Genomic DNA, 22,506 nt, shown 5'->3' with positions numbered 1-22,506 from the left:
TTGAACCCAGGGCCTTGTGCATGCTAGACAATTACACTACTGACCAAGCTATATCCCCAGCCCAATTCATTTTTTTTAATATTTATTTTTTAGTTGTACACAATACTTTTATTTATTTTTATGTGGTGCTGAGTATTGAACCCAGGGCCTCACAAGTGCTAGGCGAGCGCTATACCGCTGAGCCATAACCCCAGCCCCCTCAACTCATTTTTTATCCTAGTTAAGATACATGTACAATCAAAGTCCCCCCACCCCCCAGACAGTTCAAGATTAACAGAGAACATCACTGGATATAGGTCAGCTTATGCACTGTTTCAAAACACTTGTGATATGAAGTCATGGGGTCATGGGTCCCTTTACTAATACTTTCTTTCTTTCTTTCCTTTTTTTTTGGTACCAGGGTTTGAACCCAATGGTATCACTAAGCCACGATCCTCGTCCTTCTCAAAATTACTATTTTTTGGTACTATTATTTTTTATTTTGAGACAAGATCTCCCTGAGTTCTGAGGCTGGTCTGGAGTTTTCGATCCTCCCGTCTTAGCCTCGTGAGTCCTTGGGATTACAGGCCTGTGGCACCTAGCCTGGCTTGTTTACTGACACTTTCTTGATTATACTTTCTAGTTTATGTTTGTTTTTTTTTTCTTTTTAACTGTGGTTTCTTAAATTGATGAACCACATTCGGTTGACACTTAGGGTACCTACACCATTACTTAGATGCTGGAAGCCGGGCCGGATACTAGGAAGGAAATAACCTACAAAAAGTGTTTTGGGATACTATAAGCCATCCATAACAAGAGGCCCCTAAGAGGGCTGGGCATACAGCTCACTTGGTAGAGTGCCTGCATCACATGCACAAGGCCCTGGGTTCAATCCCCGGAGTGGGGGGAGCCCCTAAGGAGGGAGAAAGCTTATAAAAACAACTCAATACACAATTGTAAAAAGGAGGCAGCCGGGCATGATGGCCACGGCTGTAATCCCAGCGATTCGGTAGGTTGAGGCAGAAGAATCCCAAATTCAAGGCCAGCCTCAGCAACATAGCCAGACCCTGTCTCGAAAAATAAAAAGAGCTGGAGATGTAGTCCAGTGGTAAAGCACCACTGGGTTCAATCGCAAGAAACGAAGGAAGGAAGGAGGAAGGAAACAAGCAAGCAGGAAAGTACAAATGAATACAGGCGTCTGAAGCCCAGGTGAAGAACTGGCAGGAACGCTTCAGAGCTAGAGGTGTGTGCGGTTTCCATGGAAACGCTCTTTCCCAGTTGACCGCGAGGTTCTGGATGGGTGTAGCCGGTAGCTCCGCCCATCCACCTCTGAGGACCAATGGTGGGCCGGGAGGGTTGCAGCGCGTGCGTAGAGTGGAGCGTCCGCGAGTCGGCGGCCTCGAGGTGTGGGCGGAGCTCCGGCACGCCTGCGCCCTGTGGTCCCTGCGCACGCGCCCTCCCAGCATGCCCTGGGCGCGCGGGCGGCGGGCACCTCAGTCTGCGGCCGACGGCGGCAGCGGACCTGAGGCGCTGGAGGTGTCCACCTCAGCTGACGCTGGTGGACGCTGGCCGGGTGCAGCGAGGGTGCCGCCGGAGCAGACCCGCCCGCCATGAAGCCCCCCGCAGGTACTAGCCGCCTCTCGCCGAGGCCCAGCTCGCCGGACCCCGGCGTCCCCTGCACCCGCGCGTCTCCCGGGATCGCGACTTGGGCCTGAGACCGGAGCCCAGTGACCCTGAGCCCAGAATGGCGGGCAGTTGGTGGCTGACCCTGCCTCCTGGTCTGCCGAATGAATGAACCAACTTTTCCAGCGCTTCATCCAATTCGCAAACTTCGCGAGCTTCCCCTGTGGACGGGTCGGGCCCTGGGGTGGACGCCGGCGGGGGGGGGGGGGGGCGGACAGTGATTAGGACCCGCGCCCCGTCCTTCTGGAGTTCTGCAGGGAAATCGGTCGTTCAGAAGTCAACGAGCAAACGAGGACTTTAGATGGGGGTCGGTGACGTGCAGCAGGCGGTCTCGGGGAGCCCCCTGTACAGAGGTGGGCCTGGAGGGCCCCCCTGGGGTGGCGGCCTTGGAGCCTGGACTCTAGGGCAGAAGCAGCTGTCTGCCAAAGCTAGGGAGAGTTCCTCCCGGTCGGAAGGACCCTCGGAACATAGGTGGGGAGTCTGGAACACCAGCGTTTTGAGAGTCATTTTGGCTAAAAAACAAGCACCTGGGAACTCTTTCATTTTAAGGGCAAAGGGGCACCGTTGGAAGGGTTTTCATCAGGGGAGCAATGTGACCTGTTTTCTGTATTTTAGAGAATCGCTCAGGTTGTGGTGCCTCCTTGTTTATATCCTTGAATTTTCTTATGCAGGCTGTCCTCCCCCAGTTCTTTCTCCAGCACCCAATAAACATGGTAAACGTTAATAATAATAATTAGGCCAATTGAGGCTTCAGGGAGGCAGGAATGTTGTCTGCCTTGTTTGCTGCTGGATCATTAACTCAGAGACCCAGCACAGAGGCTGCAGCCAGTAAATATTTTCAGATTGAGTGGACTTCCACAGGGTCTCAGATCCTTGCTCCTCTGGGAGAGTTTCCTGGCAATTCCAGTTCCCATTGTTCTCCATCTTCCCTGAGCTCCTGACACTGTGCTTGACCACAAGTTGGTTTTTTTTTTTTTAAGAGAGAGAGGGGAGAGGGAGAATTTTAATACTTATTTTTCAGTTTTTGGCGGACACAGCATCGTTGTTTGTATGTGGTGCTGAGGATCAAACCCAGGCCGCACGCATGCCAGGCGAGCGCGCTACTGCTTGAGCCACATCCCCTGCCCGACCACAAGTTTTAATATGGGTGCACGTTTCCCTTTCTGCAGTTTTTAAATTAAAACTGCTCCATGAACAAGATTTGCTTGAAGTTTGCAGCAGTCATTTGGCCAGAAAGTCCGACTGATGCACCTCCTTTTTCTCAGCCTCTCAGTGGTTAACTGGGGCATTCATGCCACCTGGGGACACTTGTGGCTGTCATGACTGGGGCTGGTGGTCCTGGCATGGAATGAGTGGAGACCAGGGATGCTGCTTCACACACTTCAGTATCCAGGGCAGCCCATCCCAGAGACTATCCAGCTCCACGTTCAGTGCTAGGAGAGAGGAATCCTAGTGTTCATTTCCTCGCTCCACTGCAGAAAGATTGATTTGGTTATTAGGTGTTTCTCCAATGTATTTAGATGTTATAATGTATGGGCTATGTACTTATTGTATTACCTTTCCAAAATGTGGGGGGGGAGCTTGATTTTCTTTTTTTCTTCTTGGTACCAGGGATTGAACTCAGGGGTGCTCCACAACTGAGCCACATCCCCAGGCCTATTTTGTATTTTCTTTACAGACAAGGTGTCACTGAGTTGCTTAGCATTTTGCTTTTGCTGAGGCTGGCTTTAATCTCGTGATCCTCCTGCCTCAGTGTGTCACTGTATCCACTGGAAAGTTTGATTTTTGAGACATCATTGTCCCTAAAAGTTTTTAGATGAGTGATTGTGGTGTGTTGTAGGACTGCCACTTGAAAACTTTGTTGTGGTACTTGGGATGCTAGGTGTATTGTTCTGATTTCTCACTGAGTCCTGAGAGAGGTCTGTACTCTGTGTCCTACATTGTACCCCTTTTATTATAAGTGAAATCCTGAGGTTTGGAGAAGTAAATTCTTGCCAGGGTCCCACAGCTAGCAAGTGGCAAGGTGGGGCTCCAACCTAGGCAGTTTGACTTTTAGCTTCTGCAATCCTGAACTATCTTCTAGGGCTCTCCCCTGCCTTTGTAAAAATGCACATCTGGTCAACAGACCCCCTTTCGTGGACTCTACTTGTATTCAGGGTTAAAGTTTAAGCCTTTCTTTGAAGGAGTGGCAAACTCCAGCCTGCCTATTTTTATACAACCCATGGACATAGACTGTGTGTGGCTTATGGTTAAAATGTTTGGTTTTTAAAGAACAGATCTCAACCCAGCTCAGGTAAGGTGCTACTAGGTCCTGTGGGTCAGGGGTTGACAGCTGGCTTCACCAGCTTTGCTGTGCCCAGCCACAAGCAGTTCCTCTTCTGGCCCTCCTGCAGGGTACCCTGGTAGGTCATTTTATACGCCTCTTTCTCGGGGAGGCACGGGAGTGGGTGGACGAGGCCCCTCTTTGTACTTCTGCAGCACCAGTGGGGCCACACTTCCTCCTGAAGAGCTTACTGAGTTAATGAGCTTCTAGGAGCCATGTGCTCCCCACCTGGGTGTGGAGCCTGGAGGGAGCAATAGGGGCTTCTCTAGGAAATCCCCCTTCCTGCCTTCTTTGTCCTCTGGCATGGTGGGAGTTGAGCGGTGAGTGCCCGGGGGTCTAGCTCCTCCTTTCTGTTAACCTGGAACTCTGAGGTGCTTGGGTCTCCAGGCAGGGTTTCTAGCAGTGGTGCAGTTGACATTGTGTGCTGGGTGTCCTGGGTACTGTGGGGTGTTGAGCACATCCCTAGTCTCCACCAGTCCATGCCAGTGGTATCCCTTCCCTTGGTGACTACCACAAATGTCCCCAGATGTTGCCTAGTGTCCCTGGAGGAACTTGAGAGGACAGAGTCATCTCAGTCTGTGCTTCTCCACGAGACCCCTGGGTCACTTTGACCCTGAGTGTAGACTTGCTCAGACGTGATTGGTGCTGGCTTCTCTCTGTCCAGCCTGTGCAGGAGACGTGCTGGACACGGCCACCCCCTGCTCTGTGGTGAACTACCTGAGGTGGGACCTGAGCGCGCAGCAGATCGAGGTGCTCACCAAGGAGCTCATCGAGCAGACCAAGCACGTGTACGACCAGGTGGGCTCACAGAAGTTTGAGGACGTCTCCTACGAGAGCACCCTCAAGGCACTGGCTGATGTGGAGGTGTCCTACACAGGTGAGCCCTGCTCAGCATCCAGTGGGAAGTGTCGTGCCAAGGTGACACCACGGCAGGCTCAGGGCCCAGTGCTGATCACCCCCCACTCCTTGATGCCCACCTGCTTCCAGGGCAGTAGTGATCAGGCACGCCCATCTGGGTCAGGCACCAGGAGTCTTTCAGGAGAGAAGGCTCCTGCTCTGTGTTCCTCCACCTCACTGCCCGTCCTGTTCCTCCACCTCACTGCCCGTCTGTCCACAGCTGTCCTGGGTTGCATCATCTGGGAGCCTGAAGTGGGAGGGAGCCAGCTCCTGTGACAGCCTTGAAACCGGAGTCCCGCTAACCTCTTCCCGGTCCCAGAGGGTGTTTGTTTTATGTTGAACTAGTGAACTCTGCCTGAGTCTTAGTTTGTTTGTTTGTGTGTATGTGTTTTATTTTGAGACAGGACGTTGCTAAGTTGCTTAGGGCCTTACTCAGTTGTCTAGGCTAGCCTCAAACTTGATCCTCCTGCATCAGCCTCCCTAGCTGCTTGGATTACAGGTGTGTGCCACCGTGCCCAGCTCTGGTTTTGCTACAAGTCCTAGCTGTGTTACCCAGGCTAATCTTGAATTCTGGGGCTCAGGATCCTTCTGCCTCAGGCTGCTAAATAGCTGGCACTATAGGTGCTCACCACCACCCTGTCGACTTAATACGTTTTCTGTGGCTGTAACAATACCTGAGATTGGGTCATGTGTTGAGAGGTTTGTTTTGGTTCACAGTCCTTGAGGCTGGGAAATCCAAGATTGGGAAGCTGCACCCAGTGAGGCCTCACCTCCCTGGGGACAGGGAGGGCACAAACTGTGCTCAAACCACACAGCCTCCTTTTGTGTCCTGCCCCATCTGTCTCCTCAGCCTCCATCACCCTAAACTTGGGTGACACTCAAGTGTGCCCCTCACCAGCCAGCACAGCCCCTCTTCTCTGTAGGTACCTTTGCTCACTTTGTGAGGACCACCTGGTTGAAGGGGTCAGGAAGTTGTCCCAGAGCTGTTCACAGAGGTTGACGGTGTACAGGTGTGTCCAAAAGAGCATGTGGTCTTGCTACAGAGGACTGTCAGCAGGAAACACCCTGCCCCGGGTCTCGGGCACCGTCTCCCTTTCCTGGAAACCATGGAGTCTCACTGAGCTTTAGCTGAGGGGCTCTCAGCCTGGAGCCGTCTCCAGCATGGATTTCATCCCTGGCCGCAGCAGGCTGACTCCAGAGGGGTTGCTGCTGTTGGCAGAGGCTGGGTGGAGTCCGGCTCCGCCTCTGGTCACTCTGGCCTCGGGCAGGTGAAGGCAGGAGGACCAGTGAGCTCAGGAGTTCAAGGCTGGCCTGAGCAACACAGCAAGACACCGTCCTATAGGGAAAAAGCAGCAAACGCTTTACACTGGAGAGATTCAGCTGAGGCAGGAGGAAAGTTTGATTTTTGAGACATCGTTGTCTCTAAAAGTTTTTAGATGGGTGATTGTGGTGTGTTGTAGGAGCTGCCACTTGAAAACTCTGTTGTGGTACTTGGGATGCAAGGTGTGTTGTTCTGATTTCTCACTCTGTGTCAAGTGAGTCTGCTGGTCCTCAGGTAACTCCGCCTGCCTCTTCCTGGGTGTGACTGTGCCATGGCTGTTCGTGGTTCCCACCTTCTCCTGCAGCTGCTCACTCCCTTTCCACTCAGTGGCCGGAGCAGTGGTGAAGGCAGCCGAGCTGGTCATGCCACTGCCCTCCGCATGCAGCCACAGCCTGGGCCTGCCTGTCCTGTGCCCTGGAGCTTCCCGCCTCCCCCACAGCCTTGCCCCCTGACCTGAGTCCTCCTCCCCTGGCTGAGCATGGTGCTTCCCTGATCACAGAGGCCCTTTCCACTCATGGTGCTAGGCTGTCACCCATAGTGTACCTGCAGTGCCTGGGTGGTCCCTAGTCTGGGCATTCCAAAAGGACTTTGTGTCAACCTGCCGCGGACCACCACTGTGTTCAGTGCTCCTGAGCTTCACGGGCCGGGCCTCCCCACTGCCTGACAGGTCTTGCTGTGCAGGGAACCCTCCCAGGCTGGGGGTCTGCACTGGCTGCAGGATCATGGTGTCCACCTCACTGATCTGAATCTCTCCAGTGTAAAGCATATGCTACTGCTTTTTCCCCACCGGACGGTGTCTTGCTGTGTTGCCCAGGCTAGCCTTGAACTCCTGAGCCCAGTGGTCCTCCTGCCTCAGCTGCAGAGTGACGGGGACCACAGGTGTGGACACTGTTCCCAGCTCCATTTCCTTTTCAAAACTGCCCTGCTGAGCCGAGATGGCTGTGCAGCTCTCCCACTTGAGGACCACATCTCAGTGGCTCTCAGTGCTCACGGAGTGCCCAGATGCTGCCACTCCTCCACTTAGAGCATTTTTATTCCCCCAGAAAGAAACTCTGCATCTTTTGTGTCACTCTGTCCCTCCCCAGTCCTGTCACCCACGAGACCACCTTCTGTCCATAGGCTCTCCTGGACGCTTCCTATCAGTGTGGGTGCACCACGCTGTGTACCCCTTCACCCTTCATGGGTACAGGGCTGCCCCCACTGTGGTCGTGGGGACTCCTGCTGAGGGTGCGCAGGTCCCCTGAGGTCAGGTGACTCCCTGGGAGTGCGGCTGCTGCTTCACGCTGCTTCTCTGTTAGTCACAGCGAGAATGTGGCTGTGGCCATTTCTTTGGAATTGGGTTCCTGCGCACCCTGGTCTGGTCACGTGTGTTCTGTCGTGGTCTTTCCTGCTGTGGAGTGTCATGAATTGAATCTGTCTCTCCTGAGACCATGGTAACAGCTCTTTGCCTCTGAGCCAGTGTCCAGCTCAGGCCTGAGTGGAGGATTTCAGTGAGGATGGACCAACAACTGTGCCTGGGCAGGGCGGGGCTGGGTGGCCATGCGGGCCCTGTGGGGCTGCTTCTCACCATCTGTTCTCCCACCTGTCGTAGTCCAGAGGAACATCCTTGACTTCCCCCAGCATGTGTCTCCAGCCAAGGACATCCGCTCAGCCAGCACGGAGGCGGACAAAAAGCTCTCCGAGTTTGATGTGGAGATGAGCATGAGGCAGGATGTGTACCAGAGGATCGTCTGGCTGCAGGTGAGGCCTTAGGCAGGGTGGGACTGCCAGGCGGCAGGCCAGGTGGCAGCAGGTCTCTTTCCTCAGGATGGGAGAGCTCTGTTCTCTTGCTTTTAAAAAACATGACAATTCTGGGTGTGGTGTCATCCTGTCATCCCAGTGACTCAGGAGGCTGAGACAGGAGGATTGCAAATCCAAAGTCAGCCTCAGCAACTTAGCAAGGTTCTTTCTGAAATTAAAAAACTAAAAAAGAAAGAAAAAGAAAAACCTGGGGATGTGGCTTAGTGATAAAGCGCCCCTGGGTTCCATCCCTGGTACCAAAAAAACGTATCACAGTGACAACCACTTCTGGGGACAGACAGCTGCAGTGGCTGCATCACAGTGAGCATAGTTAAACACCTTCTCAACGGTAAGCTTTGCCAGGCGCAGTGGCCACGCCTTGTCATCCCAGCAACTTGTCTGGGCAGGACAGGGTGAGTTCCAGGCCAGCCTGGAAACTTGGCAAGAACCTGCCTGAGATGGGGGCTTGGGGTGAGGGTTAGTGGTAGAGCATCCCTGGGCTTAATCCCCCCACCACCCAAAACAATCACCTTCTGTTTGCTTTGCAACTTAGGTAAAGTTAAAAAGACAAATGATGACAAGAACAAGTATAGCAGAGCGTCCACTCGGGGGGCTGCAGGCTTTCTCACAGGCACCACTGGGTTCCTGGGCCCAGCCACCAAGGTGTTGCTTGGTGACAGCAGCCTGTGCCCACAGGAGCCCAACGGGGGTGATGTGGCGGAAGGTGTGGCCCCTGTGGATACCTGTGCCGCCCTCCTGTCCTGGGCGGCGAGGACCTGGTGCTGCTGTTGCCAGCACGCCCCGGCTGGTGGGCCAGGAGGCAGGTGCACCTCCCCACAGCATGGCTGCTGCCATGGGTCGGAGCGTGAGGAGCTGGGAGTACATTAAAGCAACTTTTTAAAAACTTTGTCTTTATCGAGGCACTGGTAGGTTCAATGCACTTGTGAGAACATCTTGCACACCTCCCCCGGTGGTGACATGGTGCACGGCTGTTGCACAACTCCAGGACCAGAATGCTGGCCTCCCCCAGCCCTGCCCCTTGTTCCTGTTTACCCTGGCCTGTCAGCTAGGGCCGTTCAGAGCAAAGCACACACTCGGTTCAGGTCTCGTGTGGACATGGCATTACCGCTCTGGAATGCCGTGTGCCCAGCCTGTGGTGGGCATTAATGATTGGGTGACTGGGTCTTAAGAGACTGCCTAGCTGTTGTCTGGGAGCAGCCACACTCTCCCACTCCCACCAGAGAATTCGGTCCTTCTTCCTGGCCAGCATTTGGTGTTGTCCTAATTCTTCATGTCAATGTTTCCATTTGGTACTTGCAGGAAAAAGTTGAGAAGGACTCACTGAGGCCAGAGGCACAACGCTACCTGGAGCGGCTGATCAAGCTTGGCCGGAGAAACGGGCTCCACCTCCCCAAGGAAACTCAGGAAGTGAGTGAGTGGCTCTGTCCCTGGCCCGCCTCCCGCAGTGTCTTCCTAGGATAAGCTCCAGGAAGACGGGTCTGACCTCTGAGCCTGAGAGCCTTGGCTGCCTGCTTCTGGTCCAGGGGCCAGGTCCCTGTGGTCCCAAATAGGCCACGTGGGCCCCCATCTCCCCTCTCAGGGCCACAAAATGACAGGGATAATAGGTCAGTGCTGCTGCAGACTGGACCATGCCATGAGCAAGACCCACGTCTAAGTCCTGGCAACCTGAACCAGCCCTGCTGTGCCACCACCTGGTGGGGTGACCAGGCTCCAAGGGAACATTCTGAGGACTACCTCCTGGGACCCTCTGTAGGATTCCCTGAGTTAGCGTGTGCAGAGCTTGGAGCAGGGCTGTGGCTGAGGTTCTGAGAGGCAGATCAGGGCAAGCACCCCGTGAGGGTGGTCTGCTTCAGCTCCCAGGAACAGGGTGTGAACATCAGGGACTCTGAGCACTGCTAGGTTGTGAGCAGGCAGGGAGGGGCACGAGGCCAAAGCCTTGATTGTGGCGATGGACGGCTAGGCTGGCTCTGGGCATAGGAACCAGCCCTGGGGTGACCAGTGCAAGCATACAGTGGCCAGAAGGACAAGAGCCACAGAGGTGTGGGTGCAGCACTGGCAGGTTTGCATCTGAAAGGCACGTTTCAGGGCAAGCCACTTGCTGAATGTAGGAACTGGTGCCCCCGATAGGGACCAGCTTCCCAGGGTCAGCCAGGCCCCAAGATGCCAAAGCATTAGAGTGCAGAGAAACAGACGTGGCTAGTGTAGGCATCAGGCCTGCGGCCCTGCTGGTGACCAGTACTTGACACAGAGGCCATCCTGGCCAGGTGGGAGTCCCTGCCAATGGCTGAGGAAAGTGGAACTGGGAGGTGTGTTTTTGGGTGAATCCAGTGCTGGTTACAGTGGAACTAGATCCCACCTTGGGACCGAGGGACTCCCAGATCCCAAGAGCAGAGCCCACCTCAGGCAGCTACAGATTCTCACCTCGGCCAGGGACTCAGTGATCAGGAGATGCCTCGGGTTGCTGAAAACCAGAGTGTGTTGGGAAGAGTGGGAGCTGCACAGCCCCCCAGAACCAGGTGGGGAGGGTGGCGTCCAGGCAGCTGCACACCCCCTCGGTGGTGGGTTCCTCCTGGACAGTGGCCCTAGTGAGCAGGGGATTCCGTACCTCCCCACACACCAGGCATGTCCGTGTCCCACCTCGTCTGTAGGGCCTTGTTGGCACGCCTGTTTGGTGTGCGTGAGGCCCCTGAGGGCAGGAAGCACCCTCAGGACTGGAAGAGGCCGTGGGGTCAGTTCCTTGTGAATCAGCTCACACTTGAGTAGGGTCGGCTTTTGCCTATTTCTTGAAAACCACGTTAGTCAGGTAGAGGGTGCAGACCTAGGTTCGTCGGATGCCCAGAAGCTTAGGCTGTGGCTCTGACGGACGGTAACTCCTACTTGGAGGGTCTGGAAAGCTCTGGGCTAGACCCCGAGCAGAAGAGTGCGCAGTCTGGAGCTTTCCAGGGTCCAGCCCTGCAGGTGCAGGGTTATGTGGAGCTTCACTCTGGATGTCTACACCTTCCTATGGGTAACGGGAATTTTTTCTTTTTTCAATTTTTTTTTTGTTGTTGTTGTTTTGTTTTTTTGGTACTGAGGACTTGGTACCAAGGTCACTTTCGCACTGAGCCACGTTCCTAACCCTTTTTATTTTTTATTTTGAGATGGGTCTTGCTAAGTTGCAAAGTCTGTCCTCAAGCTTGCCACCCTCCTGCCTCACCTCCCAAGTCACTCTGTGTCAGTTGTCCACTGTTCCTGCCTGGGTCTTGGAGGACAGCCTCCGTCCCAGGCAGGCCCTTGAATGGAGCGAGCAGGGGCCTCTGCCCCGCTCTGGGTGCGTGTGCCCGTGTGTTCCCTCCCTCCTCCACTGCTGTTGTCTCTCCTACAGAAAATCAAGAGCATCAAGAAGAAGCTGAGCCTCCTGTGCATCGACTTCAACAAGAACCTGAACGAGGACACCACCTTCCTGCCTTTTACGCGCGAGGAGCTAGGTAGGGCAGGCTGTGCGGGCTGCTCCTCGGGGCTGCTGGGGGCGGGGGACAGGAGGCGGGGCGCTGTGTCTGGCCCTCGGATGGTGAGCATCCTCACCTGGCTGCTTATGGGCATTCTGGAAGCCCGGGCTCCAGGTCCTCCTCAGGAGGCCACCCACCCTGGCTTGGCTGTGACTCGGTGGGGGCAGGAGAGGCTGGCACTAGGTGTTCCTGCCTCCTTGGGGGTGATTTTTTTGTTTGTTTTTTTCCCCCGATATTTTTTTAGCCGTAGATGGGCACAATTCTGTATTTTATCTACTCACTATATGTGGTGCTGGGGCCTCGCATGTGCTAGACGAGCGCCCCCCACTGCGCCGCAGCCCAGCCCCCTGGTGGTGGTTTAGTCTTCCTGAAAGGTGGGAGCCGTGGAAGCCATTGTTCCAGGCCTGACTGCGTGTGGCGTCCTGGAGGTCTGGTTCCCCCTTTTTCTCGCCTCTCCTTCCCTAAACAACTGACTGTGGACATGCCAGACCTGCAGAATGGTCTCGAGGACACGCGGGGGGACCTGCAGGCACTTTTCACGTCTGGGGTCTGCTCTGCCCATCTCTTGAGATTCTGCATGTGTGTGATCTGAGCTGCAGCAGGAACGTGCTGCACGCGCCCCCAGGACCCTCCCTGAGACCCACCCTTTCTGGCAGGATGGTCCCTCGGCCTTTCATTCCTGTCTTGAGAGCTGTTTTGTGGTGTTTGTCTTTCTGTCCCTGAGGACTCTGCTGGGGTTCCAACAAGGCTGGCTGTTCCCCCGTTCCGTGTGACAGTGTCGTCTAAGGGATGTTGTCACGTGGGTGGCTGCCTCTGAGGAGGCTGGCCAGAAAAACCCGCAGGATCCAGACACAGCCTCCACTGAGTGCCCAGGGACAGTCGGCTGAGCCCAGCCACCCTCCCCGCTTGGTCTGTGTGTCACTGGCAGCGAGACCCACCCTTTGGCTCCAGGCTCCTGGGAGAGCTGAGGCCCCGATGGCTCTAGAGCACCTGTTCCCCAGCTCTGAAAGCCGCGGCATCTGCCACCATGTGCTGTTGTGCCGCCCTGCTGCCCGCCACAGGGCCTCTGGAGTCCAGCAGAGGGGCGCTGTGCAGAGAGGCGCACTTGCCCTCTGTGCTGGTGGGCTGTGGGGCGCTGCCCTCCCTGCACTTCCACCCTTGCTGGGAGCTCCGCAGGTGCCCATCTGCCGCCACGTCCCCTCAGGCTGGCGGTCCCTGCTTCTTGCTGCACAGGTGCAGAGCTTCCTGTCTGACCCGGCGGGTCCCAGCCCTGCTTCCTTCTGTGCATGTGCCTTGCTGGGGGTGGAACGCGGATCTCGAGTGCTCAGCGGGTGCTGACTGCTCAGCCTGCAGTCCCCTGGTGGGGTTCCTTGGTGCCCGTGTGTGCCCCTGGGTGTGCCAGGTTTCCAAGCACTTGCCCACCTTCTGGCTCATCCTGCACCTTCCCTGTCCCGGCCCTCGCATTGGCCACCTCTCCAAGGAGTCCGGGCTCCTCTGATGGAGGAAGAAGTTTAGGGACAGGACATGGGTGCCAGGTGACTCGTTGCTACCCAGGGCTCCTCTCCAGGCTCCCTACATAGAGCCAGCAGGGCGTGTGGACGTCCTGGCTTTGGTGGCTCGAATTGCCACCTGCTGACCCTGCAGTGGGGAGGGCAGGGTGTGCAGCAGGAAGGGCGCTGCTTGCTTTGGTCTTCAGGGCTGACGTGTGGACCACCCTCCTTGTGGTGCTGGTGGCAGCAGCACCTGTAGTTCCTGGTGGGCCCGGGATGGCCAGGGGACAGGAAGCACTCCAGGGCGTGGATAGGCCAAGTGTGACCCCATTGGAGTGGGGAGATGTCCGTATACACTCAGCATGCATGTGTGTCTCACACGTGCTCTGTGTCTACTCTGAAGGTCCCCAAGTACATGGTGACCCCTCAGTTCCAACCATTCAGGTCCACAGCCGGCCCTTTTCCTTGTTCTGACTCTCTTGCCGGCGGCGAGAAGTCAGTCCCCTTCACAGTGGCGGTGATTGTGGTATGGGAGGTGGGGGAGGATGCGCACAGCCCCAGCAGCCCCAGGGCAGTGTGTGGCACCCAGGGGGTCGGTTCTGAGGGCTGTGTCACTGCTGCTGGGCCCCTGGACCCCAGTTGGGGCTCCCGCAACTGATTTTTGCCTGGCGAGTGAGGATCTGTTAGGCCAGCACAGAACCCAGCAGGACTGAGGCCCAGCTAGCCGGTCTTGTCTCCACCCCAACCTGGAAACTCTCAGGACCCTTCCCACATGCTGAGGCTGCCTCCCAGGTAGCCCTGGGAGGCTGTCCTGGTCATGACACAGCCTGCCCGTGCCTGACTCTGAGCTTGAGCATGCGGCCTGCAGCCTGGGTGTCCCCCTGCCGGAGGCTCCAAGGCTCTGTTGGCACTCGGGTGACTGGATGGGTCTTTGGCTGGTGGTGCCACTAGCAGGAGACCCTCACGAGGGACAGTTCCACAGGAGTGGCAGTGTGCTCACGAGAGGCCCATTCTGGGGGACAGGTGTTTGCCTCCTAGCTTTCTGTTGGTTCTTTGCTGCTCCCTATTTTCCTTCTTAGCATTTGAGGTCCCCTGGCATCTCCTGTGCGTGGGACTGTCCAGGGCTCCACCACCCCCGTTGTGCCACACGAGCAGGCAGGGCAAGGCTCCCTGCGTGCCCACCCCATGTTCAGCTCTTCTGGCCCCGAGGTTTCCTAATGAGAAGGCTGTGGGTTCCCCAGGTGCAGAGTCCTGCTGAGGGCACGGAAGGGTGCTGTCCGGAATGACCACTCCCTGCTGGCTCCTGTCCCAGCCTTTGCACAAGGGAAGCCCATGCCTTCCCTGCGCTCCCTGGGCCCGCTGTGGCCGTGCCATTCACTTAATACCACTGGGTTCTGTCCCCACAGGAGGACTCCCTGAGGACTTTCTGAACTCGTTGGAGAAGACTGAGGATGATAAGTTGAAAGTCACCCTCAAGTACCCCCACTACTTCCCACTCCTGAAGAAGTGCCACGTGCCCGAGACCAGGAGGAAGGTGGAGGAGGCCTTCAACTGCCGCTGCAAGGAGGTGAGTGGCCTCCCTCGGCCTCCGCGGCTGGCCCAGGTGCCGTCCACTCGGGTGAGCCGCCTCCATGGCTTTGTCCCTGGGTCCGTCTGACTCTGCCTGCGTGGCTTTAGTGACCCACAGAGGCCTCCCTGTGGGGCTCGGTCTGCCCCTAAGAGGTGTCTGTCAGGTTCAGCTCTTCCCTGGGCACAGTGGCCCTGGATACCCTTTCCCAAGCTCTCGTCCAGGGCTGCCCCAGGCATGGCTCTCCAGCTGTCCCTCACTTGCTACAGCCTGGGGTCCCTCTCATGTGGTGTAGCTGTTGCAGACCTGCTGGGTACAGCCTGTGTGCTGTGGCCAGGTGTTCAGGTTGTGCACTCCCCATACACAGTCCTGGGTTTACACACCCCTTGGATGGCCAGGTGGCCTCTGGGTGCATGTCCTCATTTAGCATCTCTTGCAGAGGGCAATGGGGCCAGGTCTGATTCTGGAAAGAGCTCAAGGGCACAGGCACCTGAGGCGGGCAGCCTAGTGTTGAGCAGCCCGGACTGTCAGACACAGGACGGCGAGGGCTCAGGGGAGCACCCCTGGCTCACGGGCTGTCGTGTGGTTGCAGGAGAACTGTGCCATCCTCAAGGAACTGGTGGCCCTGCGGGCACAGAAGTCCAGCCTGCTTGGGTTTCGCACACACGCCGACTACGTCCTGGAGATGAACATGGCCAAGACCAGCCAGGCCGTGGCCACCTTCCTAGGTAACCTGTCCCCACCTGCACTGGTCCTGGGCTCCCCCTGAGAAGACTACGGAGTGGCCCAGGTGTGAGTCAATCCTGCGGCTGTTCTCTGGCCTGGGCTGCTGCCCACACGCTGGGTCTTGCTCTGTCCACGCACCGTGACCCTCACCTGTCAGCCTCCGTCAGCCTGCAGGGGCTCAGTGGGCATCATGGTCGATTGTCCAGGCTCTGAAGTGAGGCCTCTGCCTGGCGCCTCCTGGGGCCTGGGGCGGGGAGCCCTGCCTTGGCATCCTCCTGTGGAGTAGAGGATGGTGGACACCTGCCTGCGCGAGCTGGGGGCGTGGCATGGTGCCAGCCTGGCATCGCCGGTATCCTCGCTCTTGAGCTTGCGTCCTTGTCTGGTGGGGCTGGCAGGGCCGGGCCAGTGTGCTGGACCCAGCATGACGGAACCTGCCTCCCCAGACGAGCTGGCCCAGAAGCTGAAGCCCCTTGGGGAGCAGGAGCGCGCCGTCATCCTGGAGCTGAAGAAGGCCGAGTGCGCAAGGCGGGGCCTGGCGTTCGACGGGCGCATCCACGCCTGGGACATGCGCTACTACATGAACCAGGTGGAGGAGACGCGCTTCCGCGTGGACCAGAACCTGCTCAAGGAGTACTTCCCCATGCAGGTCGTCACCCGGGGGCTGCTGGGCATCTACCAGGAGCTCCTGGGGCTCACCTTCCACCTGGAGGAGGGCGCCACCGTGTGGCACGAGGATGTGCGGCTGTACTCGGTGCGGGACGCAGCCTCCGGGGAGGTGATTGGCAAGTTCTACCTGGACCTCTACCCCAGGTGGGCATGGCCGGGCCTGGGGAGGGAGGAGCCTTCTGGGGAGGAGCACTAGGGCCTGCCTGGTGACACCTGGTTGTCACCATCGTTTCACTCTGCTCCCAACACGGCTGCTGGTGCCTGGGCTACTCTGCACATAGGGAGGGCCCTGTGGCCTGGCCTCGGGTTTCACGCTGGGAGGCCCTGCTCAGGGAGTGGGGCTGCGGGGTCCTGAGGGGTCCTGAGGGGTCCTGAGGTCTGTGATCTGACGGGCTGCAGGAGCTGGAGTTGGGTGGCAGAATGGGACAGCCTGGCATCTGGTTCCCCGGGCCTTACCCTGCCTCCTTGTCCAGGGAAGGAAAGTACGGGCACGCGGCCTGCTTTGGCCTGCAGCCAGGCTGCCTGCGGCAGGACGGGAGCCGCCAGATCGCCATTGCGGCCATGGTGGCCAACTTCACCAAGCCCACCCCAGACGCCCCGTCCCTGCTGCAGCACGAGGAGGTGGAGACCTACTTCCACGAGTTTGGGCACGTGATGCACCAGCTCTGCTCACAGGTGGGCTTGGGCTTGGGGCTCTGCCGCCCGTGGGTTCTGCACCAGACATCACTTAGGAGATGGCGACCCCACCTTGACTGTGGCCCAGGGCTGCCGTCATAAGGTGCCGCAAAGCTGATGGCTCAGTCGTGGGTGTGATTTCCTGGCGGTCCCGAGACAGCCCCACCGTCGCATGGGGTGGCTGCCTCCTCTGGGGGCCTTGGCTGGCGAGGGCGTCTTCTCCCTGTGCCTTGAAACCGCCCCCTTGCCGGCCAGTCCTGAACTCTCACAAGTCGGGATGGACGAGGCCCACCTGCTGCCGTCTTGGAGGTCCCCGGCACATCACATTCTTTGGTTTGAGGGCTTAGCACCTGCACGGTGGTGGCTCTTAGGAGGACACAGTCCAGCTCCAAGCCTCACGGAGCTGCCGACATGCTGGGAGAGGTGCAGAGGCTGCCTGCTGCTGCTCCTGCCAGGGACCCCAGGAAAGCCAGAGGACCCAGTGGGGCCTTGGAAGTGGGCTCAGAGCTCCACCCCGGACGGAAACGCTGCGCCCAGGGGACCAAGGTGTGGCAGGCTGCAGCCTGTGGCAGCCTGAAGCCTGCCCCTGGACGAGCTTTGCTGCCTCTCGCTGTCCCACTGCGCTTCTCCCCCCACCAGGAACATCCTGAGAAGGCAGGCAGGAACCCTGGGAACCGGGTGCGTGTCGACTTTAACACATCCAAGTTGTCCAGCCTCCTGTGCCCCAAAAAGAAGCCCATCCCGTAGTAGTCACCCCAGCCCTGTGTGCTCAGGACTGAGATGAGCCAGGGGCATGTCCTACGGAGCCACACCCCAACCCCTTCTGTCTTGAGACAGGGCCTTGCTGAGTTGCTGAGGCTGCCCTTGAACTTGCCATCCTGCCCCGGCCTTGCAGGTCGCTGGGACTACAGCTGTGTGCCACCGCGCTGGCATCTCCTCAGCCCTTTGTACCCACGCATCCACTTCCTGTCTCGACACTGCCCTGTTTGACGTTTCCTGTCAGTGGAGTGGCGGTGACGTTGTGTCTGGTTCCCAGTGAGCACAGTCCACACTGCCGCATTGTCCCCTCGCTCCTGCTCGTGGCTGAGTTCCAACTGTGCAGTTCGCTCCTTGGTGGCCTGAGGAGCACGTGTCTTTAACCTGGACGAGGCTCACTCCGTAGTCTTTATCCAGCTGGGCTTTTGTCACTCTGTGACCTGCCTTGCCCTCTCTAGGGGTCAGCTCTGCGGACAGGACAGAGGAGCACAGGTGGCTGCCATCTTCAGTAGCCCAGGAGCGTCTCTGTCCCTGTCATCTTCAGGCTTCACAGGCTGTGGGGAGGGCTGTGCCCAGCACATCGCCTGCAGACCCACCTGTGCTCAGGAGGGCGGCCTGCACGCCTATGCCCAGGTGTGGCCAGGTCGGGTGTCTGGAGCAGGGCGTGGAGCTGAGGCCTCCTGTGCCCCACAGGCTGAGTTCGCCATGTTCAGCGGGACCCACGTGGAGCGGGACTTCGTGGAGGCCCCATCCCAGATGCTGGAGAACTGGGTGTGGGAGAAGGAGCCCCTGCTGCGCATGTCCCAGCACTACCGCACGGGCAGCGCCGTGCCCCAGGAGCTGCTGGACAAGCTCATCAAGTCCCGGCAGGCCAACACAGGTGCGCGCCTGGGGACAGGGGCTCTGCCATTGGCCTGTGGCCCCAATATGTCCTGCCAGGGCCTGGACCTCTGAGGCCACCCACGTCAGCTTCCTCTCCGCCTCCTCCCGCTAGGCCTCTTCAACCTGCGCCAGATCGTCCTCGCCAAGGTGGACCAGGCCCTGCACACGCAGACAGACGCAGACCCCGCCGAGGAGTATGCCCGGCTCTGCCAGGAGATCTTGGGGGTCCCGGCCACACCAGGTAGCCGCTTGCCAGCCCAGCCTCTCCTGGACAGGGGCCACGGCCGGGGGAGAGGCGGCCCTGTGAGGGTGCCCCCAGCTGCTGTGTCTGGCTCAATCCCGCCAGCCCCCCCCCCCCCCCCCACTGCCGGGTGACCCTACTGCGTAGAGCTCTCGCCCTCCAGTTCCCCGGCCCCTCCTTGACTCCCAGCCAGACGTCACTCAGTGTCCTGCCAACACCTACTGCTGGAGGGCTTCCCTGACCAGGGTTTCCATAGTGGCCGCCCGAAGGGACACAGTGATGTCAGGACATGCAGGGTCATGGCTGGGGAGGCGGCTCCCCTGGGCGGCTCAGGACACCCCACCCTGTGGCATGGTCTGGCCCCACACTTCTGTGGTGTGGGGGGAGCGGTGGGTGCCCCTCCTGCCCTCTCTGCCGCACCATGGAGGCCACTCGCCTTCTACCTGGTGGGTGGGAGTCGCCGTGGGGGGCAAACCACCGCCGACTAGGGGCGGTGTCCGGGAGGCTGACTCTCAGGCCCAGGTTCTCTTGGGCCTTTGCTTCAGAGAAACAGACGAGAGAACCTAGGGTCTTCCTGATCCTGAAGCATGGCAGACTGCAGAGTCTAAGACAGAAAACGAGGGCACAGCGGTGGTGTGCATCCTTGGGCTGTGTGCACACGCTCGTGCACACAAGGACGATGCTGCTTCAACCTGCAGCGTTGGTTGTTGTCATTTTTGCTGTTAAATGACAACAACCAACGCTGCAGGTTGAAGCAGCATCGTCCTTGTGTGCACGAGCGTGTGCACACAGCCCAAGGATGCACACCACCGCTGTGCCCTCGTTTTCTGTCTTAGACTCTGCAGTCTGCCATGCTTCAGGATCAGGAAGACCCTATTCTCTCGTCTGTTTCTCTGAAGCAAAGGACCCAGAGCACATGCTAGGCAGGTCGCCTCCCGGACACCGCCCCTAGTCGGCGGTGGTTTGCCCCCTACGGCGACTCCCACCCACCAGGTAGAAGGCGAGTCGCAGGCCTCCATGGTGCGGCAGAGAGGGCAGGAGGGCCCCACCGCTCCCCCCACCCACAGCAGTGTGGGCCCAGCCCAGCCCTTATTTTTGTTTTGAGCCAGGGCCTGGCTGTTGCCCACTGGCCTGGAACCCACGTCCTTCCTGCCATGGTTTCCTGGGTTACTGGGATGATGGGTGTGGCCAACCAGGGGGTGTGCCTGGAGCCGGCAGCCCAAGCACCTTATTGGCCACCTCATTGCGGTGCCCATGGACACCCAAGCATGCCCACCCTGCCTGCAGAGCGGCACGTTCCCTCTGGCCATGTGTCCACCTCCTGCCTGGCCAGGCTCTGGGACAGCTGCTGGCGCCTCCTCCCTGGGAGCCCAGGAGGCTGCACCTGAGCCTCGCTGTTCTGTGCAGGGACCAACATGCCTGCTACCTTTGGCCACCTGGCGGGGGGCTACGACGCCCAGTACTACGGCTACCTGTGGAGTGAGGTGTACTCCATGGATATGTTCCACACGCGCTTCAAGCAGGAGGGCGTCCTGAACCGCAAGGTGAGGGCAGCGAGCACGGGTCGGGGGTCTCCAAGGAAGGGTCTCGGCCTGCATATGCCCGGAGTTCGTGATGGTCCCTGGTCCAGGACCAGGAACGGCACGCCCAGGGCCTCAGGCCCACTGCTAGGTGGCAGAGGGGCAGGTGGAGGCCAGGCCTCTGGGGCGTGGTGCTGAGTCCTTGGCCCTGTGTTCCCGACAGGGCCCCTGCTGAACCCCAGCAGCCTGCCCAGCCTTGCTCAGCCTTGGCCCAGGCCCAGCCCCCCGCTGAGCCTCCACCAGGGACTTCCCACCAGGCGTCCGCACTGACGGGGGGCCTGGGCATGGGGTCGCATGCGTGCTCCCGGCCACCCGCTACCTCCCGCCCTCTGCGCCCAGCCCAGCTTGCTCTGCCCTGGCAGGTTGGCATGGACTACAGAAGCACCATCCTGAGGCCCGGTGGCTCCGAGGACGCCAGTGCCATGCTGAAGCTCTTCCTGGGCCGCGACCCCAGGCAGGACGCCTTCCTCCTGAGCAAGGGACTGCAGGTGGAGGGCAGTGAGCCACCCTCCTGCTGACACTGTCCTCGGGATCCACGTCCAGCCCACGTTCCTGCCGCCCTGTGCCTTAGCCCCAGTCTGGGGTGGGCGGCCACCAGCACGGTGCTTTTTGAGGGTGGGCACGCAGGGGGCAGTTTCTCCCTTGTCCTTGTCACGTCCAGGTCTCGGATGTCCTGTTGTGGCCCCTTCTGGGCTGGAGCTGGTGTGTGAGCTGGCACTCGAGTGCCCTCCCCAGCGAGGGCCTCGTCCTGTTGCACTAGGGTGTCCCTCCTAGGGCCGCCTTCGGTCTACGAGGTGGTTCTGAGATGCAGCCATTAAACATGTCAAACAAAAGGGGCTCCCGGCCGTTCTTTGCTCTCCCTCCCGTCGTGGAGTAGCTGCAGCTGGCCATTACGCTTGGTCACACGAGATGTCTCTGTGACCCCTAACGTCCCACTCAGTCCTCGGGATCTGGCCAACCTGTGGCTCCAGGCAGAGGTGTGCTTGTGCTCCGGGCTCTGGCATGCCTGGGTCCTTGGGGACAAGCTCACACTGGGCACCTGGGAAGGGCCCTCAGCTCTGTCTAGCCAAACCAAGGTCCTGGGGTCACCCGCTAAGATCTCTCCACTCCTGCAGGTATCCCCCTCTCCCTTCCACATTCAGCCCTGGCCTCACCTGAGCCCAGGACCTCATGGCCTGGTGGAGATGGGACCTCCTGGGACATGCAGCCTGCATGGTCAGCGGCTCCAGCCTCGTGCCCACAGATAATGCTTTCTCCCAAGCACCCACCAGGAGACTTTGCTGTGGCCTTGTGACCAGACCTGTGCAGGGCTGGTGGACTCACTCGCTCTGGTTCAGCGTGGCTGCGGGAAGCAGCTGTGGTCTTCCTTTCCAAGGCCCCTGGGTGTGGGCCAGACGTCTAGCCCAGTCCTCACTTCCTTGGGGAGGGTTTCTGGGGCTGTTCCCCGCTCTGTTCTCACCAAGCCTGGGGCACTGCCACGCACCTGGTACATGCCAGGGGTCCTGGGAGGCAGGGACTGCAAAACTGGCCTGGTCCAGCTCGGATCAGGACCTCTCCAGGTTGCTCCCAAGAGGGCTTCGGGAGGCACCTGGGTGGGAGCGTGGCAGATGGCCTCTCCTGGACAGTCCAAAAGAAATACCATGTGAGTCACATGCCACTTAAAAGTCTCTGGTAGGCAGCCAGGCACGGCGGCACACACCTGCAGTCAGCAACCACGAGCTGAGGCAGGAGGATGGCGGGTTCAAGGCCAGCCTTAGAGAGACCTGTCTCAACAGAGAGCCTCTGGGCTCCATCCCCAGTGGGGAAAAAAAAACACCTAGTGGCCACAGTAAAAAGAAACTAATAATTCACCCACCCACCAACCCTTGAAGGCCAGGAGCACAGTGACCGTTTTGGCCAGGACAGTGGAAACTGCCATGGTGAACACCAGTCCCCATGTGGTTTCCCGCAGATGGCAGGTCGAGCAGGGAGCCAAGGGAACCGTGAGGGAGGTGGGTGGTGCGGCCGAGAGCCCCGGGATGGGCTGGGCTGGGGGGTCTGTGCTTCACAAAGACCCCAAGGACACAGCTGTGAGCCCAGGAGCAGAGAGCCGCAGGCCAGCGCCACGCCCAGGGGTGTCTCGCGGGCACCTGTGCCAGGTGGGGGACCAATGCTCGTGACTCAGCGCCTGCCCACTCTGTGACCTCTACGTGGCCACTTGCTGTGGACGACAGTGACCTTTGCTCTGGCTTTTCCTTGTCCATCGAAGGATAGCTGGTTACTGTTTCTCATTCTGAAGTGACCTTGAAGTCGCCGCGCTCTCAGGGCACAGATGCTGCTGCCCGGGGACACAGTGGTAATGTGCCAGGGCGCACGGAGTCATGGCTCATCCTGGGGTGGTCAGCAGAGTGACGGATACTCCAGGAGGTCGGTGAGAGGCCACTGGAGACCGC

At 58.8% G+C, this 22,506-nt stretch overlaps 1 protein-coding gene across 1 annotated transcript; it reads left to right on the top strand.

The window, feature by feature from the left end:
* Positions 1–1,434: 1,434 nt before the first annotated feature.
* Positions 1,435–20,907, top strand: Thop1 (thimet oligopeptidase 1). The gene is made up of 13 exons (XM_076852201.2): positions 1,435–1,605; positions 4,650–4,862; positions 7,795–7,943; positions 9,303–9,410; positions 11,368–11,470; positions 14,388–14,548; positions 15,141–15,276; positions 15,718–16,084; positions 16,414–16,615; positions 18,065–18,251; positions 18,366–18,494; positions 19,902–20,038; positions 20,437–20,907. Exons 1-13 carry the CDS (start codon positions 1,590–1,592, stop codon positions 20,590–20,592), a joined length of 2,064 nt encoding a protein of 687 aa, XP_076708316.2. The 5' UTR covers positions 1,435–1,589; the 3' UTR covers positions 20,593–20,907.
* Positions 20,908–22,506: the final 1,599 nt, after the last annotated feature.

Source organism: Callospermophilus lateralis, chromosome 1 (assembly GCF_048772815.1).
Source record: "Callospermophilus lateralis isolate mCalLat2 chromosome 1, mCalLat2.hap1, whole genome shotgun sequence".
Classification (NCBI taxonomy): domain Eukaryota; kingdom Metazoa; phylum Chordata; class Mammalia; order Rodentia; family Sciuridae; genus Callospermophilus; species Callospermophilus lateralis.
This window is presented reverse-complemented; position numbering and strand designations above follow the sequence as displayed.

What these genes read in the sequence shown, in the direction of transcription:
- Thop1 (XM_076852201.2), top strand. An exon ending in TCAACTGCCGCTGCAAGGAG is followed by an intron (nt 14,549 to 15,140) that starts GTGAGTGGCCTC and finishes GTGTGGTTGCAG; the next exon opens with GAGAACTGTGCCATCCTCAA. An exon ending in GGGGGTCCCGGCCACACCAG is followed by an intron (nt 18,495 to 19,901) that starts GTAGCCGCTTGC and finishes TGTTCTGTGCAG; the next exon opens with GGACCAACATGCCTGCTACC.